This window comes from Saccostrea cucullata, unplaced genomic scaffold (assembly GCF_032062105.1).
Source record: "Saccostrea cucullata isolate Sc308-1 unplaced genomic scaffold, CSIRO_AGI_Scuc_v1 ctg2794, whole genome shotgun sequence".
NCBI lineage: Eukaryota > Metazoa > Mollusca > Bivalvia > Ostreida > Ostreidae > Saccostrea > Saccostrea cuccullata.
In genome coordinates, this window is record NW_026934945.1 from 46,520 (window position 1) to 62,318 (window position 15,799).

Consider the following 15,799-nt stretch of genomic DNA (forward strand, 5'->3'; position numbering starts at 1 on the left):
ACTTCACATAAACAATATGATGTCAAAAAAATAAGCTGTGGTCAAAATTTCATATCTTCAAACAAACCGACGTTTATATGTATTATAGCTAATACAATAAACAATATTGCATGCAGCTAATGACGAAGGATAAAGTTTATCAAATGCTAGACAAACCCCAAGGTCAAGGTCAAGATATCAAATTGAAAGGGTCCGTATCTGTGAGATATGCCGGAAAGCCCTGCCATTAACAGTTAAAAAATTAAAGTTATGGTCAAAGTCAAAGTTTTTAAAAATTGGGTTAAAATCTAACACAAAGGTCAAAAAGTCAAAATTAATGTTATCCAAATTAAGGTTTTGTCAGAAAAAATGCACAGATGAAATTTTAAAAACCTTCGCACAAACTGTTTAAAGTTTTCAAGGCTAAAAGGTCAAAATTGTTGGTATCCAAAGGGAAGAATACATCTGACAAATATGAAATGCATCATGTAAAATGTTCAGGAATTATGATCAAGGATTAAGTTTTATTTCATAGTGGGCCATAATTTAAGAAAAAGATCAAAAGGTCAAAATATTTATACAGGTCCAAGGAAATTAGGTCGAGTATGAAAGCCCTATAGCTCCAACTGTTTAAAAATTATAGTATACTAGTAGAACGTGTTTCATAAACTTTTGGAAATTGTTACTCAAAAAATGTCAAAGAATGCACAATTCAAATTTGAAAGCCATAGCTCTAATCAATCGAAAGAAATGGGCAAGGTTATTTTTTGCGGACAAACAGGCAGATAGACGGATAAACTGGGCAAAAACTATATTAGTCTTACATCTTCGATTACGGGGGCATAACAATTTAAAGGGTGACACATATTGTAATACAAACAGGAAAAATGTAAAATGCTGTGCTACTTCTCGGCGTAAAACGCCAAAAACACCAATAATAATAAATTTAATAAATGTTTAATAATAATGATAAACAATCAATCAATCAATCTTTTTGGTCAATGACTCTAAAAGTAACAAGAGATAGGGTAGAGATAAATATTTTCCGTTCTAGCTGAAATTAATCTTCCTTGTTAGAAATACCCGCAAAATCCTTCATTTGATATCATTTATAACGTGCTTTGAACAAAACGACAAAACGTTTCAATGGTACCCTCAAACTGGTATGTACCCTCACACAAAATCAGCCCCACGCACCTGTATCACCTGTATACCTGCTGTCCTCACCAATCACTCACCACCCCCGAAGTTTCCGCCGCGGCAATATAGTGCCAGGTGACCCCGAGTGATAACCCTTGCCTGCGGAGGAACACAAGGTGTTAAACACCGTCATTAATTCTCCGATAATTCTGTGATTAATTTTTATCCATTTTCTTCCGTCAAGTTCGCTAGAGTTTAATATCGTGCCAATATCAGATGAGAATAAAAATAAACCATGATAATAGATTTCATTAACGTCGATATCCCTCGTGAATAAAGGGGGGAAGATGCTCGTGTTATTAAGGGGAGTGCAAGATGAAAGATAATAGATTTACATTTTTTGTTTATAAGAAAAAAAAGGCCTTGAGTTTGAAAAATATGATCGTATCGTGTCTGCGGTGGATAAATTACTAAAAATTACAAAGTGGTTAAATTGTTTGTTTTGAAGGAAAGGGTTACATGAAGATGTTAAACGGCTAAGAGGAATATAAGTAGCTTTACGGAGTTGTAGAATACGGGAATTGATATATCGTAAAAGCGTGAAGAACTTACAAAATGTTCCATGGAAAATAGAACAATAGAATTGGATTTAAACCTTTAATAGTGTTCCTATACGTAAAACTAATTTCTAAACTAATATTATTTTTTCCCGTTAGGGAGAAAGACAAAATAGTTATTCTGGTCCTTTTTTCTATAATTCGTACCGGAAAACTCGACCCGAACACCTCTGACGAAATTTGGACTGGAATATCAGAAATGTGCCGTCAATTGCAGCTAATCCAAGCCCACGTCAAACTCGAAGAGTCTGTACTAGCCGGAGAGTTTCATTGTTTAGAAAAATGAAAACTTATCGCGGATAGTTCTCTTGAATGACATTTGAAAACCTTTCTAGCGCGTTCTGTGCAAGTTTGTTAGAATTTATCTACGGCTGGGATTAGCAGATTTAGTCTGTTGACAGTCTTCAGATTAATCAATCTGTTTTGTTTGGATGCTGTAAGGACAGGTTTGGTCGTCTGACAACCGGAGACAGTCAACAATTCCTGCAGTTGAGGCGTTGTTTAATGAGATAAAATTTCTAACCGCTTTTCATACACAGCATTTAAAAAAAAAATAATTGTATACTCAGAGTTTTGTAAGCTAGATGCCTGTGGCGCCAAACGATTAACCACTGATGACTTAATATGGTAAAAAGTCCACGTAGCCGAGGCGCTTTATTCGTGTGGACTATTTGTGTTGCACTGTTGTGGAGTGCTCAGATGGTAGACTCGAAACGAAAAGAAAACAAATGTATGAGACATTATTTCGTTCATACTATCGAACATCCGAAAAAGAATTGTGAGAAGAAGGTAAGAAACTATCACTTCTTGCATGGAAACTAACCTCTTACCAATTTTTAGTAACAATTAACCTTCATTAAATGTTCTTTGCGCTGTTTTCGTTGTTTGCAATTAATAAATGCTTTACCCATTCCGGGCAAAAAATTGTTTATGATATGAAAAAAATGTTTCAAAACCAAATATCAATTTTTGACCCCTTTTAAGTTACCTTATTTCATTTTCGCTTTTTTAAAATGCTCGGTACTTTCAACGTTTTTCAGTTCGGTGTGAGCGTTCTTTGGGTAATAACATCATGTAAAACAATTTGTGAAAACTCAATGCTCCTATAAGACCCGCGTTGTTTTGGGGACTGTGAAATGCCAGGTTCTCTTGGTCCTAACATCCATGTTTGGATGCCCTTAAACAGTTTAGTCACGTTATTCGTGATGAGCCGGGGTAAATACTGAAGACAAATGATTCAGTAGGCTACACTGATATCATAGTTTGTTTAATTTTATTAAGAGTACATGTATATGGCGCTACAAATTTAAGACAAATCCGATCTAACCTAAAGGTTGAAGAAAAGTGAATAGGTTTCTGTCAAACACTCTTCATTCCAAAGTGTTCCTCTGTTTCTAAATAATGAAGGAAGTGATTATCTAAACACAGTATTATTGGAGAGCTTATATCAAAGAAGAGCTAGAGTCCAGTCTGACTAGAGCCACCCCAACTATTTCACTTCGTTCTGTGCATTATCATCTAAAAATGTGAATTTAAATTTTTCGGGTCAAAACTATTTATAGGTATATTAATTTTTCAAAACGATTTCCTTGCTTTAATGTAGTATATATCGTAATTCATGATTATCTTGATAAGGCCATGGAAAATCTTGTGTTTACTAAAGAGCTTAATTTACCTGACTTTACGTACGGTCATCTTTTTTCAGCATGTTCTGCTGGTGCGGTGTAAGGGATTCTGCAATAAGTCAAAGACAGAGCCACGAGTGACCTTCAGCCCGGTTCTGTACCGCCCCTTTAACTACCACTGCAAGTGTTGCCGAGACTCCCTGTCCATTATGAAAGCTATCCGACTGAATTGTGAGGGCGGTCAGTCGGTGTTTGCTACATACCGATACATCATCAGGTGCAAATGCAGAAACTGTAACTTCAGCAGGTGGTAGTCCAGTTATCTGTGATATAAGCTTCGCTTTTGTCGTTAGAGAAGAGCGTGGACAAGATATTGTGACGTCACAAAATGGTCCTTTGTGACGTCAAAGGTTGTGACAGGTGCTTTTACGGTGCCATTTATTGGATGTTTCTTAAGTTTGTGATGTATTTAAAAAAGCATGAAAGTTAGTACGGGTCATAAATGCATTTTTCTGGACTTTTTGCAAAGTGATGAAAACGTTGGGGGAAAAACCCAAAATATTGAAGGCGGACAGTACTTTGTTATAATGAAAGGATTGTGCTATTAAAGATAATCTTGGCAATCTTTGTCCATTTTTATCCTATGGTACAATTCTCAGTTAACCTTAGACTTTCAGTAAGGCGTGGTATTCCCGACGTTACATAATTAGCTTCTGAATTTACACAGCTTTTCATTCACTGTTGAAATGTACATGGGATAGAAATGCGGGCGAATGCCAAAAAGTGTAGCAATGATCCAATGACAGCGTTTCGTATGGCAAAGTGGTGGGCGCCATTTTAGAGACGTTAATTACGTAGCGTTCAGAATGCGACGCCTTCCTGAAAGTCAAAGGATGACAGAGAATTGCACTATCTGCTATTACATGTACTATATACCGCCAAATACTAGTACTGACTTTGTTTTAAAAAATACTTCTTTTTAGAAAAAACAATATGAATCCAGGTTTGGCCTCAGTGCAACGAAAGGTCTCCTCAGAAACAATTTGTTCCTCTCAGGTTTGGCTGATGACAAAGCTAGAGCTGTTGATTGATAAGACCAAAGAGAAGCAAAACTAAAATCTAAACTTCAACATATTTTGACTATTGTAAAAAAAAAATAGTTAAAAACATACCTGACACTATCTAGAAATGTAAAATTTTTTTAGTAATTTTCGAAATACCGGAAGTGACGTTGCTCGAAATTCGACATCGTTAGGAATCCGCGAGGACACTTACGTGCCAGTCAGAACCGTTAACTTCTGGCAGCGGGTAATCAGATTTAATGTCAGACTTCACACAGCAAGACAATAAATGTCGGCTTACAATTGGCAGAAGAACCCCCTCAATATTATAACGCGTGTCAAACTATACCTTAACGATACAGAAACAAAAAAGTCATTAAACTTATCTTGTGAAAGTCGAGCCAAGGCTTGGAAGATGGTTTATGATCCTGAAAAATTCATTCACCCTAGAATTATATTTGATTTCTTATATTCATAAAAAACATCATGCTTTATTTCTTAACAGTATACGCCGTGAAACGGTTTATCTTTGAGCGTTTTTATGTATCTGTTATATCAAATGAGCTTTCTTATCGCAACCGAATTGTCATAAAAATACACTAAATTGACTTGTTTATAAAGTGTCAGAAATTTGTCATTTTCAGAATGTTATTTTCCAGTCCTGTAATGCATTTATATTTAAAATATTGTATAGATATGGAGAGCTGGGATTAAATCTGACACTAGAAGTGGCACTTTTAAAGTACACGTTAAGAATTGTTCATGATGTCATAGTATGTAAATGTTTAACAATTAAAGTTGAACCAAATTAAATAATTTAGAAAGGATAACGAAAAACACTTGAATTAAATCTATGCGAGTAATGTACAGTAAAACAAGGTTCCACTGAATCTTAGTAATGAGCAAAGTGATTTCCGTTCCTATATTTTTTGGAGAAAAAAAACAAGGGCTCCGCAAAGTGGAGTATACCCTCGCAAGGAGCATATATCTTTAATTTAAGACAGCGTTCGCACAGCCACTTGTTTCGTATACGGAACACCCTTACTTATTTTGAGTAGGTGTTCCGTATACGAAATACCTGAACAGAAATAAGTGCCTGTGAGCAATCGACATCGATCCCAATGCAGATTACGTCACTTCCCTTTCGTACAGGACTACGTCAATCACCCACAAACAAACACACACACATCCTTAAAAACTGTTCTATTATTAACTGTAACTCGCGAGGGGAAAATAATAAATCTATTCGATAAAGAGAACTATGCTTATTACGAATCAAGTTAATCGCAGGTGGATCCCTTAAAGTGTGTTTTACTCATCCAAGTCTGCCAGTCAAGTATGAAGTGTGCATATAGTAATAAAATCAGTGCTAGGGGTCCATCTTCGCTAGCCAATGGTGACAATCCACGGTGTTTCTCTATTCAGAAACACCGTGGATCGTCACCCTTGGCTAGCGAAGATGCTAGGGGTCCTGAGTCAACCATCCAATCAAGACCCCTGGCACTGCGAAGATGATATAAAACTTACATGAGCAATAAGTCATTGTTTCCTCTGGACTGAGATTGACTCTAGAAAACGTGTCACCATACGGCAAAAAAGTTCATGATGTGAGCTGAAAATATTGATGAATGTACTTTGGTTGATCCAAAAGAAATGTCTCAATTGCTATAAATCTTTAATAGTAAAATGGAGGGACTTTGAGCACTGAGCTCACTAAATGTTAACTACCCCCCCTCCCCCCCCCCCTGCGTTCCATATGATTTAATATATACAGTAATGGCAAAGTTCATGTTTTGCTCTGGGAGACCCCAGAAAAATGTCAGATCAAAAAGCAAAAGAAGAGGTGCAAATTAAAATGATATTTAAGGAAAAGGTCAAAATAAATAGGGGGAATGTATATATAACTTTTGATTAGTAAAGAATTTAATAGCATTTGTGACATTCCATGTACTTTTGTATCAACCCTCTGTGATTCACTAGAGGACAGTAGAGGTTCACTATGGTACACTTGAGAGTTGTAACGTCTTTAGAGATCTGTGTCATGAAGACAAAAACTGTGCCATAGTGATGCTCTGACTTCTTATATTATTGTCTTTATTTTATTTTTTCAAATTTCCATTCCCAGCAGTGATTCCTCTAGAGATGTTTATTTAATTTTATTATGGATACAGAGGGAAAATGAGGAGTGTTTTAAAATATATGTATAGCATATTCATAATCAATTAATCGTATATCAAACACATAGGGGAAAAAAACCTATAAGAAAAACAGACTCGGAAATGAATAAATACAGTAATGTACACAGTTTTCCATAGGTAAAAAAATAGGAATATGTGTAGAAGTATAACATTTAATTAATAAATACTTTTGAGCATTAGAAGACTCTACAACTTTCATTCAGTTAAATTGACAGCATACAAAGTATCACATATATACAACTTCTAACAATCAAGTTCGTGTTTCATTTACCTGCTCATGAATGTGTAAAACAATGACAACATGATAATCTTTACGACCACATACATACAATGTCATGGTAATGTCTTGATATCAGCCAGAAAACACAAGATCCCTGTTTAAAGGCCTAAAACCTTCAGGATCTTCCCATTCTATTCAGTTTTTATGAATGTATATATCCCCAATAACCTGTGGCTAGAAAAACACAACACATACTTCGGATGAAGTTTCTCTGTGGTTGGAGAATTCTTTGCGCTGTAACATTATCATGGATTCCCCTTCCTTATGAAGGATTATCATAATCTTCGTCTTCCATTTTACGCTTGAGCGGGTTTGATGACTGTCCACTGATGAGGGAGGTGGTGGTACTCTGGAGGGGCTGGAACTGTATAGTGGGCTGAGGGGCAGGGGGATGACCCCCAGACATCGGAACTGTGTGTTGGAATGTACGAGTCTGATTCAGCGAGTTCAATGATGGACCTACAGAGCATAAAGATAGAAATTCTCAATTTCACAACAGTATAAAACATTTTCAGTAAACGAATAAAAACTTGCATTGTATAAATACTGTTAAGATTCAAAATACAATGTATCTTATATAAGGACAGGTACTTCCGTAAATTTAGGTTTTACTTTACAAGGCTTTTCTACATATCATACATTGCATATGTACTTTGAAAGCTTGAAAATCCTCAAAAACATCTTGCAGAGGATTCGGATACACACCTGTAGATATCCGTATGGCTGGCTTTGGTACTGGATGATGCTGACCAGATGGTTTGGTAACTATGGTAACAGCGGGAACAGTCATCCCGGGTTTGGTCACTACAGTGAGATGTGGACCCCCAGGGCCAAGTTTTCCTGGTAATAAAATCAGTCACAATCAGTACACACATGTACTAGGTAATGTGAGATAACTCTTAGATAGGATACAAAAAGTTTGTATGAGGAGAAAATGCTGACGAGATGTTGATACCAGAAACAATCTTTTGAATTGGGTCAAAGGTCATTTTTTTCTGACATAATCTGGATTGGGTTCTTCACCTTTGTTAATGACACATGATTCAGGTTGATTTTTTTACTCACCTGTTGAAAACGAGAAGTTCAAGTGAGTTCTTTACCTAGCTGACATCATCAACATTTGGTTAAAATCTATTTTTAACTTACCTGTTGCTAATTCTCATTGATCCTTTACTCACCTGGTGTCATTGACATCTGGTTCAGATTGATTCTCTGCTGGAACTGTGGCAGACCGATCTGTATTCTTGCCTGATGCTGGGATCAAAATTAATTCATAAATGTAGTGTGCATTCAAATATATACATGTACTGTAATACTTGTCTAATGAATGTCTTTGATAGCTTCCTTACAAAAAAAAAAATTCAGGTAACAAATAAACACACGCTATACATGTGATATAAAGATAAAGAAACAACTAAACCTACATTTTTTTAAAAACATTTTATGTATTTATTAATTATTTCAATTCCTTTTTGGCAAAACAAATGCAATGAATAGAAATCAACAAGATTCAAATATTCTTGAAGATGAGAAGTACAGCACACCTTTTTGACTGCTTTATGGCTGCTCATTTTGTAATTAGGGGCAGACAGACAATATCTATCTGGAGGTAGTCGCAGTCCAGTGTACGTCTTAATGAGAGGTAAAACTTGTCCATTCTTATGTTTAGAAATCTCCATCAGCAGCTGAAAAGAGAGTCAAGGCTGAGAAGTGAGGCACTTAATTAATGAAACTACATTTTCTTTTAATATGAACATGATGAATAAATACACTTCATATGTACATTAGAAACAATTTCAAAAAGAAATCTAAAACAAGCTTTTATCGTTTTTTTTTCTTTCCTTGATGAAAATCTAGCTTTATACAGGTTGGGACAAGTAAAATCATCACAAAATGAGTTATTCACTCTCATTTCCTAATAATCTCACCCTGTTAAAGTTACCACCAAAAACAAAAAATAAAGAATTGTTGCTTGTGTCTTACGTCTCTGGGGGGTGGACTTGTGAAGGAGTGATCCATACGACACTGAACAGCCAATTTTATGTCCTCTGCATCCAGAGATTTCTTGTTGGCATGGTTCGAGTACACTTTGGCATCCTCCAATATGTCTGTTACATAACCTATTAAGAAGAGAAATATACTGAATCCAACTGAAGGCGAAGCACAGAAAATCATAACAATCAATTTTTAAGTGAAAGCATAGTAGTTCCCTGACCCGTTTTAACATCTTAAGCATGTTAAGGAAAAAAATCTTCTTTTATTCTATAATTTTTTAAGCAGCCTTAGGCAGAAAAGGGATAAATGGAATATCTCGCAATTACATTTAAAACTGTTTTGATTCTTGACAGAGAAATATATATTTTTTTTTTTACATTTAATGATTTTATTCACATTTTTTAAAACACTTACAAAAAAGAAGTAACTACCACAGGCGCTTGTTTCATACAGTGAGCTTAGTTTTCTACTATATAATAACACAAGGGTGTTATTATATATTATTATGCTTCCTGTCAGTTTGTCTCTATATAACCCATACCCTACTATTCTCGCATAGTGGTCTAAGGAATTATATAGCGTAAGCATACTATGCCGAAATAGTGCACGGCTTTATTTACTGAATAAAATTCTTCAGTGCACACGCCGGGGATCGAACTCACGACCATGAGATTGTAAGTCCGATACCTTATCGATTACGCCACAGAGACGATCAATGATTGGTAGAAATTTATTAAATATATAAACTTAATTTATACAATTGACACAAGAAGGAGAAAATAGATAAATATTATTTGAAAACAGTTATATTATTCTAAGGAACTTTTGATTAATGTGTACAACAAACTTTCAAACTAATTACATACAGATCGTTAGATGAACTGATTTCATAGGGTCATTAAAACGCTTTTTTATATGACGCTTGATTGAAGGATGTAAAAGAAAATTATCAATGAGAATCGACGTCTGCAAACAAATAAGGCTTACTAACAAAACAGAAAATAAAGATGAGTTGCTTTGGGACAGAAAATCCCGACGTTTTTAGAGAAAATACTAGTAACCAAAATAACTAAGCATGCAAACAATTTTAGCATGAAGATTTTGAATGAGTTCTAGCTCTTGCAAGTGCGCTGTGTAAGCACCGATATTTTCAGGAAAAAGTCATTCCTTAGACCACTATGCCTCCGGCTCGTGCACCATGTGTCAAACCCTGCCTACTATTTAGGCATAGTACATGCATAATGCAACACTATTATATAAGTAGAAAACTAAGCTCACTGTATGAAACAAGCGCCTGTGGTAACTACACACAGATTTGAACTTTAAAATAAAATATGCAGGGATTAAAATATTGCTAACGACTCGGGTCAATTGTCGTAATGTATTTACAAAAGGCTGCATCATTATTTTTATTCCAATATTTGAAACTAAGACTCAGTAAGAGTAAGACTAAGCCCAAAAGGATGTCGATTATAACATGATTAATGATTTGGTTGAAAACCCCAGCATTACAAACTGAAAACATGATCTTACGGTAAACAAACTCCAACATAACATTCACGACTCTGGGTTCGTATTCAGTAACACCCATTTCTTTTAAAATTGCACCCATAACTTGTGCATCTCGTGGAGAACTCTTCGCTGGAGACGCCATTTTATTTGATTTTTGAAAAGAGAATGTCGAACCCGAGGAATATAATGAATTTTCTTTTAACCACTTGACAAATGCATATTTTCACCATTCTCATCAGACTATTAAAAAGAAATAATGACAAAGATGATCTTAAAAAATATATAAAATCTTAGCACAATCTTCGTTGGTTTACAAGTACTGCAATAATGGGTGTTATTATTTTTTTTTTAAACATAAGAGTTGTTTTATCGATTTTTTTAGGAGTCAGCTAGAGAGGGTACGGATTGGAATGCAATCAAAACATGTATGTTCATAGCTATTTCACCCTTTCTTTAAAATTAAAAATAGAAAAAAATGCAATTGATGTGTAAAATGCTAAGAGGCTTTAAGAACTGTGATTATACTTTTTTATAAAAAAAATTATTATATGAAATCTTTTAGTATATCGTCTCATGAACTATGATGAAGATAGATTGTCTTATTAACCAACTAAAGGGGCACAGGTCTCAAATCACTCAGTAATTCTGCCAATTTCTACCGGTGTATAGGAAATATAGAAAATATAGCTAGTTTATTTTTATGTCGAAATAACTGAAGTCCTTATAATTGAAGGTTGTAAGGAGATAACTTAATTAATATTCTATGAGATAATCCGAAATATCCGACGTTCTCCAGGCTTTTTTTTTTTTTTTTTTACGATTTTGATAGGTATTAGAGATTTTTTTTCTTCCTAAATCAATTATCTTTTTTATTGGAAAAAAGCGACAGAGGGCGGGGGTGGGGGTGTTCTTAGGCGCATTTCGGGAGGGGAATATTATTATGTATAATATACATTTATTTAAAGAAACAAAGGAATTCCGGACCATTCGATCTCCCGATCCTTCACCGGATAAATCTGTTAAATTCTTGTATTGAATTTTATAAGAGAAAAATACATTAAAACCTACTACACCCGAAGACCAAGTGTCTTCAAATTGGTATAGTTACTAAACGCACAGAATGTAAAAGAATTATGTAATCTAGGAAAATTTTTGAAATTAGCGAGTGCATCAAGAACAGTACGTGACTTCAACTGATTTATAAATTACCGAAAATATCATATATGATTTGTACATGTTAAATTTTTATAATTCATCATTATATCTCCCACGGTTTGGGTTTGTTTTTTGATATTAACATATATAGTATACCCGATATATGTTCAAATGTATGATAGTAAATATTGTCTCTGAGATCTATGCTTCTTGACTTCAATAAACTGAAATAAGAAATGTCTGAATGAATTTTATTTACAAAGAGTCAAAAGGACCTGACGTTCACAAGTTCAGAAATTTATATATAAATTTATATAAAGTTTTACTTTTAATTTTAATTTTATTTTAACAAATTATCAGTTTGTTTTCATAATTAATTTACAAATGATAATAATTATAACGAGTTATCAATACGTTTAAACAAATTAGTAATTCGAGGCTTTAATGTGTAATAGTTACAAATCTGATCTCGATCAGTATATATTGTAAAAAAAAAAATGTAATTTAAATTCTCTCTCTCTCTCTCTCTTTCTCTCTCTCTTTCTCTCTCTCGACCACTTATGTAGATTCAAGAGAAAAAAATATCCTGAGGTATGTTGGTAATTTTAGATCCGCCTCCTCTTACACACTGGCATACAAAAATTAAAAACATTTCACAATGTGTGTGTCGCAGTGATTCATTTAACAGCTAGGCCACTGTGCAGCCATGCTATGACAAAATCTAATGACGCCAGGGACTTGACGATGTTGTGAAATGTCCTCCAGCCACCACTTATCTACAAGATTCTGAGGTAAGGAGGTTTTTCTTTCGATCATCTGCCGTGTCTGAAACGTACCCTCCCGCGATTGTCCTAAAATTGGGGTCACTCGACTACCACCGTGTTTATCAACCCAACAGCGCAGTGTACATGTATGTATATGTACAGTGTAAATTAAAAGTCTACTGTTTATAGACTGTACGACGTAATCTACCTTTTGTTTGATTAGGAATGTGATCGCTACAATGTAAATATTGTCCCAATATAGAAAGTTTTCTCTTGTAGAGGAGAAATGAAAAAAAAATGACACAATAATTAAATTGTGTAAAGAGAAAGGGGCCGAGATGAGTGTCTCAGTCAAATGTTTGTACAAGTATATTCTACGTATATACCCATTCATTCGACTTTTCACAATCCCAAAATGATTTGAACAATCTGTTTCTTCTAATCATAAAAATATCTTGACGTTTTCTCGGTTCAATGGACTTTAATGGCTTGAAAACTTAAAAGAGACGCGCTTCTGCACAAAGAACTGGGCGCTTGCTCTACATGCTGTTTATAGGGGACACAGAGAGTATATCTGACATTAATTAAACATTTCCGAATCAAGATATCTACAGAGATGTTTATCAGAATGGCAGGTTTGTCGATGCCCCATAATGATATCTTGTATGACTTTATTTACAGAAGTGAAGTCTCCGTCAGGTGTAATAATGACACACAGGTGTTTCTCAGTGTTTTCTCTGGTGATAATCAGCTGTTTTTATGCAGGTATGTGGTTTTCTGTTTATCTCTCTCTGTTCATTCTCATTCTCTCTCTCTCTCTCTCTCTCTCTCTCTCCACATACGAATGTGTCAGAATGAATCAGAATGAATTCATTAAGTATGATTTCAAAATTCTGTCAAAATATTAATTCCAATAAACTGTTTTGAAAATTCAATTAACACTTGTATGTATTTAATTTTGACAAGATGACAATAGGATTGGCGTATTTCTGTAATTTATTGACTGGGGGAAAAAGAGAATTGTATTGTTAATTTTTTTTTCTAAATTATAAACAACTAGCTAAAGCTTTCACTGTTTAAAATTGAAAATAAGGGGGGGGGGGGGTTATAAGTTCATCTTTATTGAAACAAGATTTTGTAAATCTGAATCAGATTATAATTTTAAGATATACCCATAATCAAGTATATTTATTTCTTCGTTGTTTTTCAACCACCCGCATGTTAAAAAAAAAAAAAAAAAAAAAAAAACCACTAAATGATAAAAAGTTGCCTTTAACATATTACTATTGTAGAAAGGCTAATTTATAGATACTATGTCTATCCCATATAGATACATATCGGTACCTATATATAAAATACATCCATAATATTACGTGTTTAATGGGACTCGTACCCATTAAGTATGTACAATAAGTAAAGCTTTGTTAAAACGATTGAATTAAAATTCCTCAGCACAGAACAGGTCCTGCAGAACGCGTTTAATTCTGTCCTTGGGGTCCAAAGACAACAAAGGCTCCACTCCGGGGAGAACTTGTCTAAATATTGCGTATTGTTACAGGGTGTATTTAAAAGCAGTCTATCACAAAATGAAAAAAAAATGTTTTGAAAGAGTAAAAGATAACGTTTTTGTAGTTGATAAAAATGTCCACATTTTTAAAATTTTTATAGGTTGTTCAAAAGTCATTCAAAATCCCAGACACGACTTTTTTTCTTCGTCAATAAATAGAAAACATAATTTACAAACTAGAATTTCTATTTAGAATGTCTTTTTCAAAAATCTTAAAACTTTGGAATTTTGAAAATGATAACTGTATAATACATGTATGTATTTTACATCTAAAACTCACAACAATAAAATCTGACATAAATCGCGTCTCGCGTTTGTTATATAGAATTTAAGAATGTGTAATTCAAGATCAAAAATAATTAAATTCCATACATTTCTTTCTATTCATATATTATCATAATTATTGAATTATATTACATGTATCATAATTGCTATTATACAAGTTGCTGTACAAACTGTAAATTTATATGCAATGTTTATTTAAAAAAAAGAAAGAAACAAGCTTAAGAAAGAAAGACTTAATTATTAATTAAAAGGTTTTATAGATTACAAAACGACAGTAAAATTTGTCCTTTAGAATAGGATGTACCGTAATTCAAGATTTTTTTAATACAAGTGATTCAAGTTAAGGTAAATTGACCGTCTGATAAGAGAGACAACACAAAAGCGGCTTTCATTCCTTAATAAAATGCCAACCTCATATTAAGGCAATTTCAGTCAATTTTTTCACGATGCATATGCTGCAATTATGTGCATTTAAATTGCATGTATAATGAGAATTTAAATAAAATGATTGGTTTAATTGTAAATTTATATAAAGGGCATTAGGCCGCGGTACATGAATACGAGCGGACAGAGTATCTATTAGATGAACCCTAATAATATTAATATTTTATCTCGTTCCTCTGTCAGTGGTGTCCCCTGAGCAGAAAACTTCCACCTGGAGCGGGTGGTCAGGGTGGACGTCGTGCTCGGTCACGTGTGGTTACGGTCTGATATACAGGGAAGCTTACTGGATCGACAAGAATGGACAGAGGACGAACAAGACAACTCACGATAACCAGGGGTGTTACATCCCTAAATCCTGTCCCGGTAAGTTACACAACGCACGATAACCAGGGGTGTTACATCCCTAAATCCTGTCCCGGTAAGTTACACAACGCACGATAACATGGGGTGTTACATCCCTAAATCCTGTCCCGGTAAGTTACACAACGCACGATAACATGGGGTGTTACATCCCTAAATCCTGTCCCGGTAAGTTACACAACGCACGATAACATGGGGTGTTACATCCCTAAATCCTGTCCCGGTAAGCTACAAACAACGCACGATAACATGGGGTGTTACATCCCTAAATCCTGTTCTGGTAAGTTACAGATAACACACGATAACATAGGTGTTACATCCCTAAATCCTGTCCCGGTAAGTTACAGTCAACGCACGATAATATGGGGTGTTACATCCCTAAATCCTGTCCCGGTAAGCTACAAACAACGCACGATAACATGGGGTGTTACATCCCTAAATCCTGTTCTGGTAAGTTACACACGATAACATGGGATGTTACATCCCTAAATCATGTCCTGGAAATTCATAAGTAACATCACAAAAACTTGGTAAATTACAGACAACACAAGATAACATGGGATGTTACATCCCTAAATCCTGCCCCGGTAAGTTACAGACAACACACGATAACATGAGATGTTACATCCCTAAATCCTACCCTAATAAGTTACATCGCAAAGCCTTGAAAAGTTATAGATAACACACGCTCATGGAGTATTACATCTCCAAGTACTGCTATGGTAAGTTACATCCAAAACATTTGATAAGGTACAGACAACACAGGATATTCTGGAATCTTTTTTTAGTGAGCACTATATATACATGTAATTATTCA

The 15,799-nt window shown here is 34.6% G+C and overlaps 2 protein-coding genes and 1 long non-coding RNA gene across 3 annotated transcripts; 2 read left to right on the forward strand and 1 right to left on the reverse strand.

Moving 5' to 3' along the window:
- Positions 1-1,646: 1,646 nt before the first annotated feature.
- On the forward strand, positions 1,647-3,956 carry LOC134241580 (norrin-like). The gene is made up of 2 exons (XM_062723617.1): positions 1,647-2,525; positions 3,442-3,956. Exons 1-2 carry the CDS (start codon positions 2,361-2,363, stop codon positions 3,673-3,675), a joined length of 399 nt encoding a protein of 132 aa, XP_062579601.1. The 5' UTR covers positions 1,647-2,360; the 3' UTR covers positions 3,676-3,956.
- Positions 3,957-6,756: 2,800 nt separating this feature from the next.
- Positions 6,757-10,558, reverse strand: LOC134241581 (transcription initiation factor TFIID subunit 9B-like). Its single transcript, XM_062723618.1, has 6 exons — positions 10,429-10,558; positions 8,884-9,020; positions 8,445-8,585; positions 8,079-8,154; positions 7,606-7,740; positions 6,757-7,359 (listed from the first exon to the last, which is right to left on the reverse strand). The coding sequence occupies exons 1-6, from the start codon at positions 10,547-10,549 to the stop codon at positions 7,163-7,165; spliced, it is 807 nt and encodes a 268-aa protein (XP_062579602.1). The 5' UTR covers positions 10,550-10,558; the 3' UTR covers positions 6,757-7,162.
- A 1,714-nt stretch (positions 10,559-12,272) lies between these two features.
- LOC134241582 (uncharacterized) lies at positions 12,273-14,986 on the forward strand. Its single transcript, XR_009986687.1, has 3 exons — positions 12,273-12,353; positions 13,008-13,091; positions 14,806-14,986. It is a non-coding gene; the product is annotated as an uncharacterized LOC134241582 (long non-coding RNA).
- Positions 14,987-15,799: the final 813 nt, after the last annotated feature.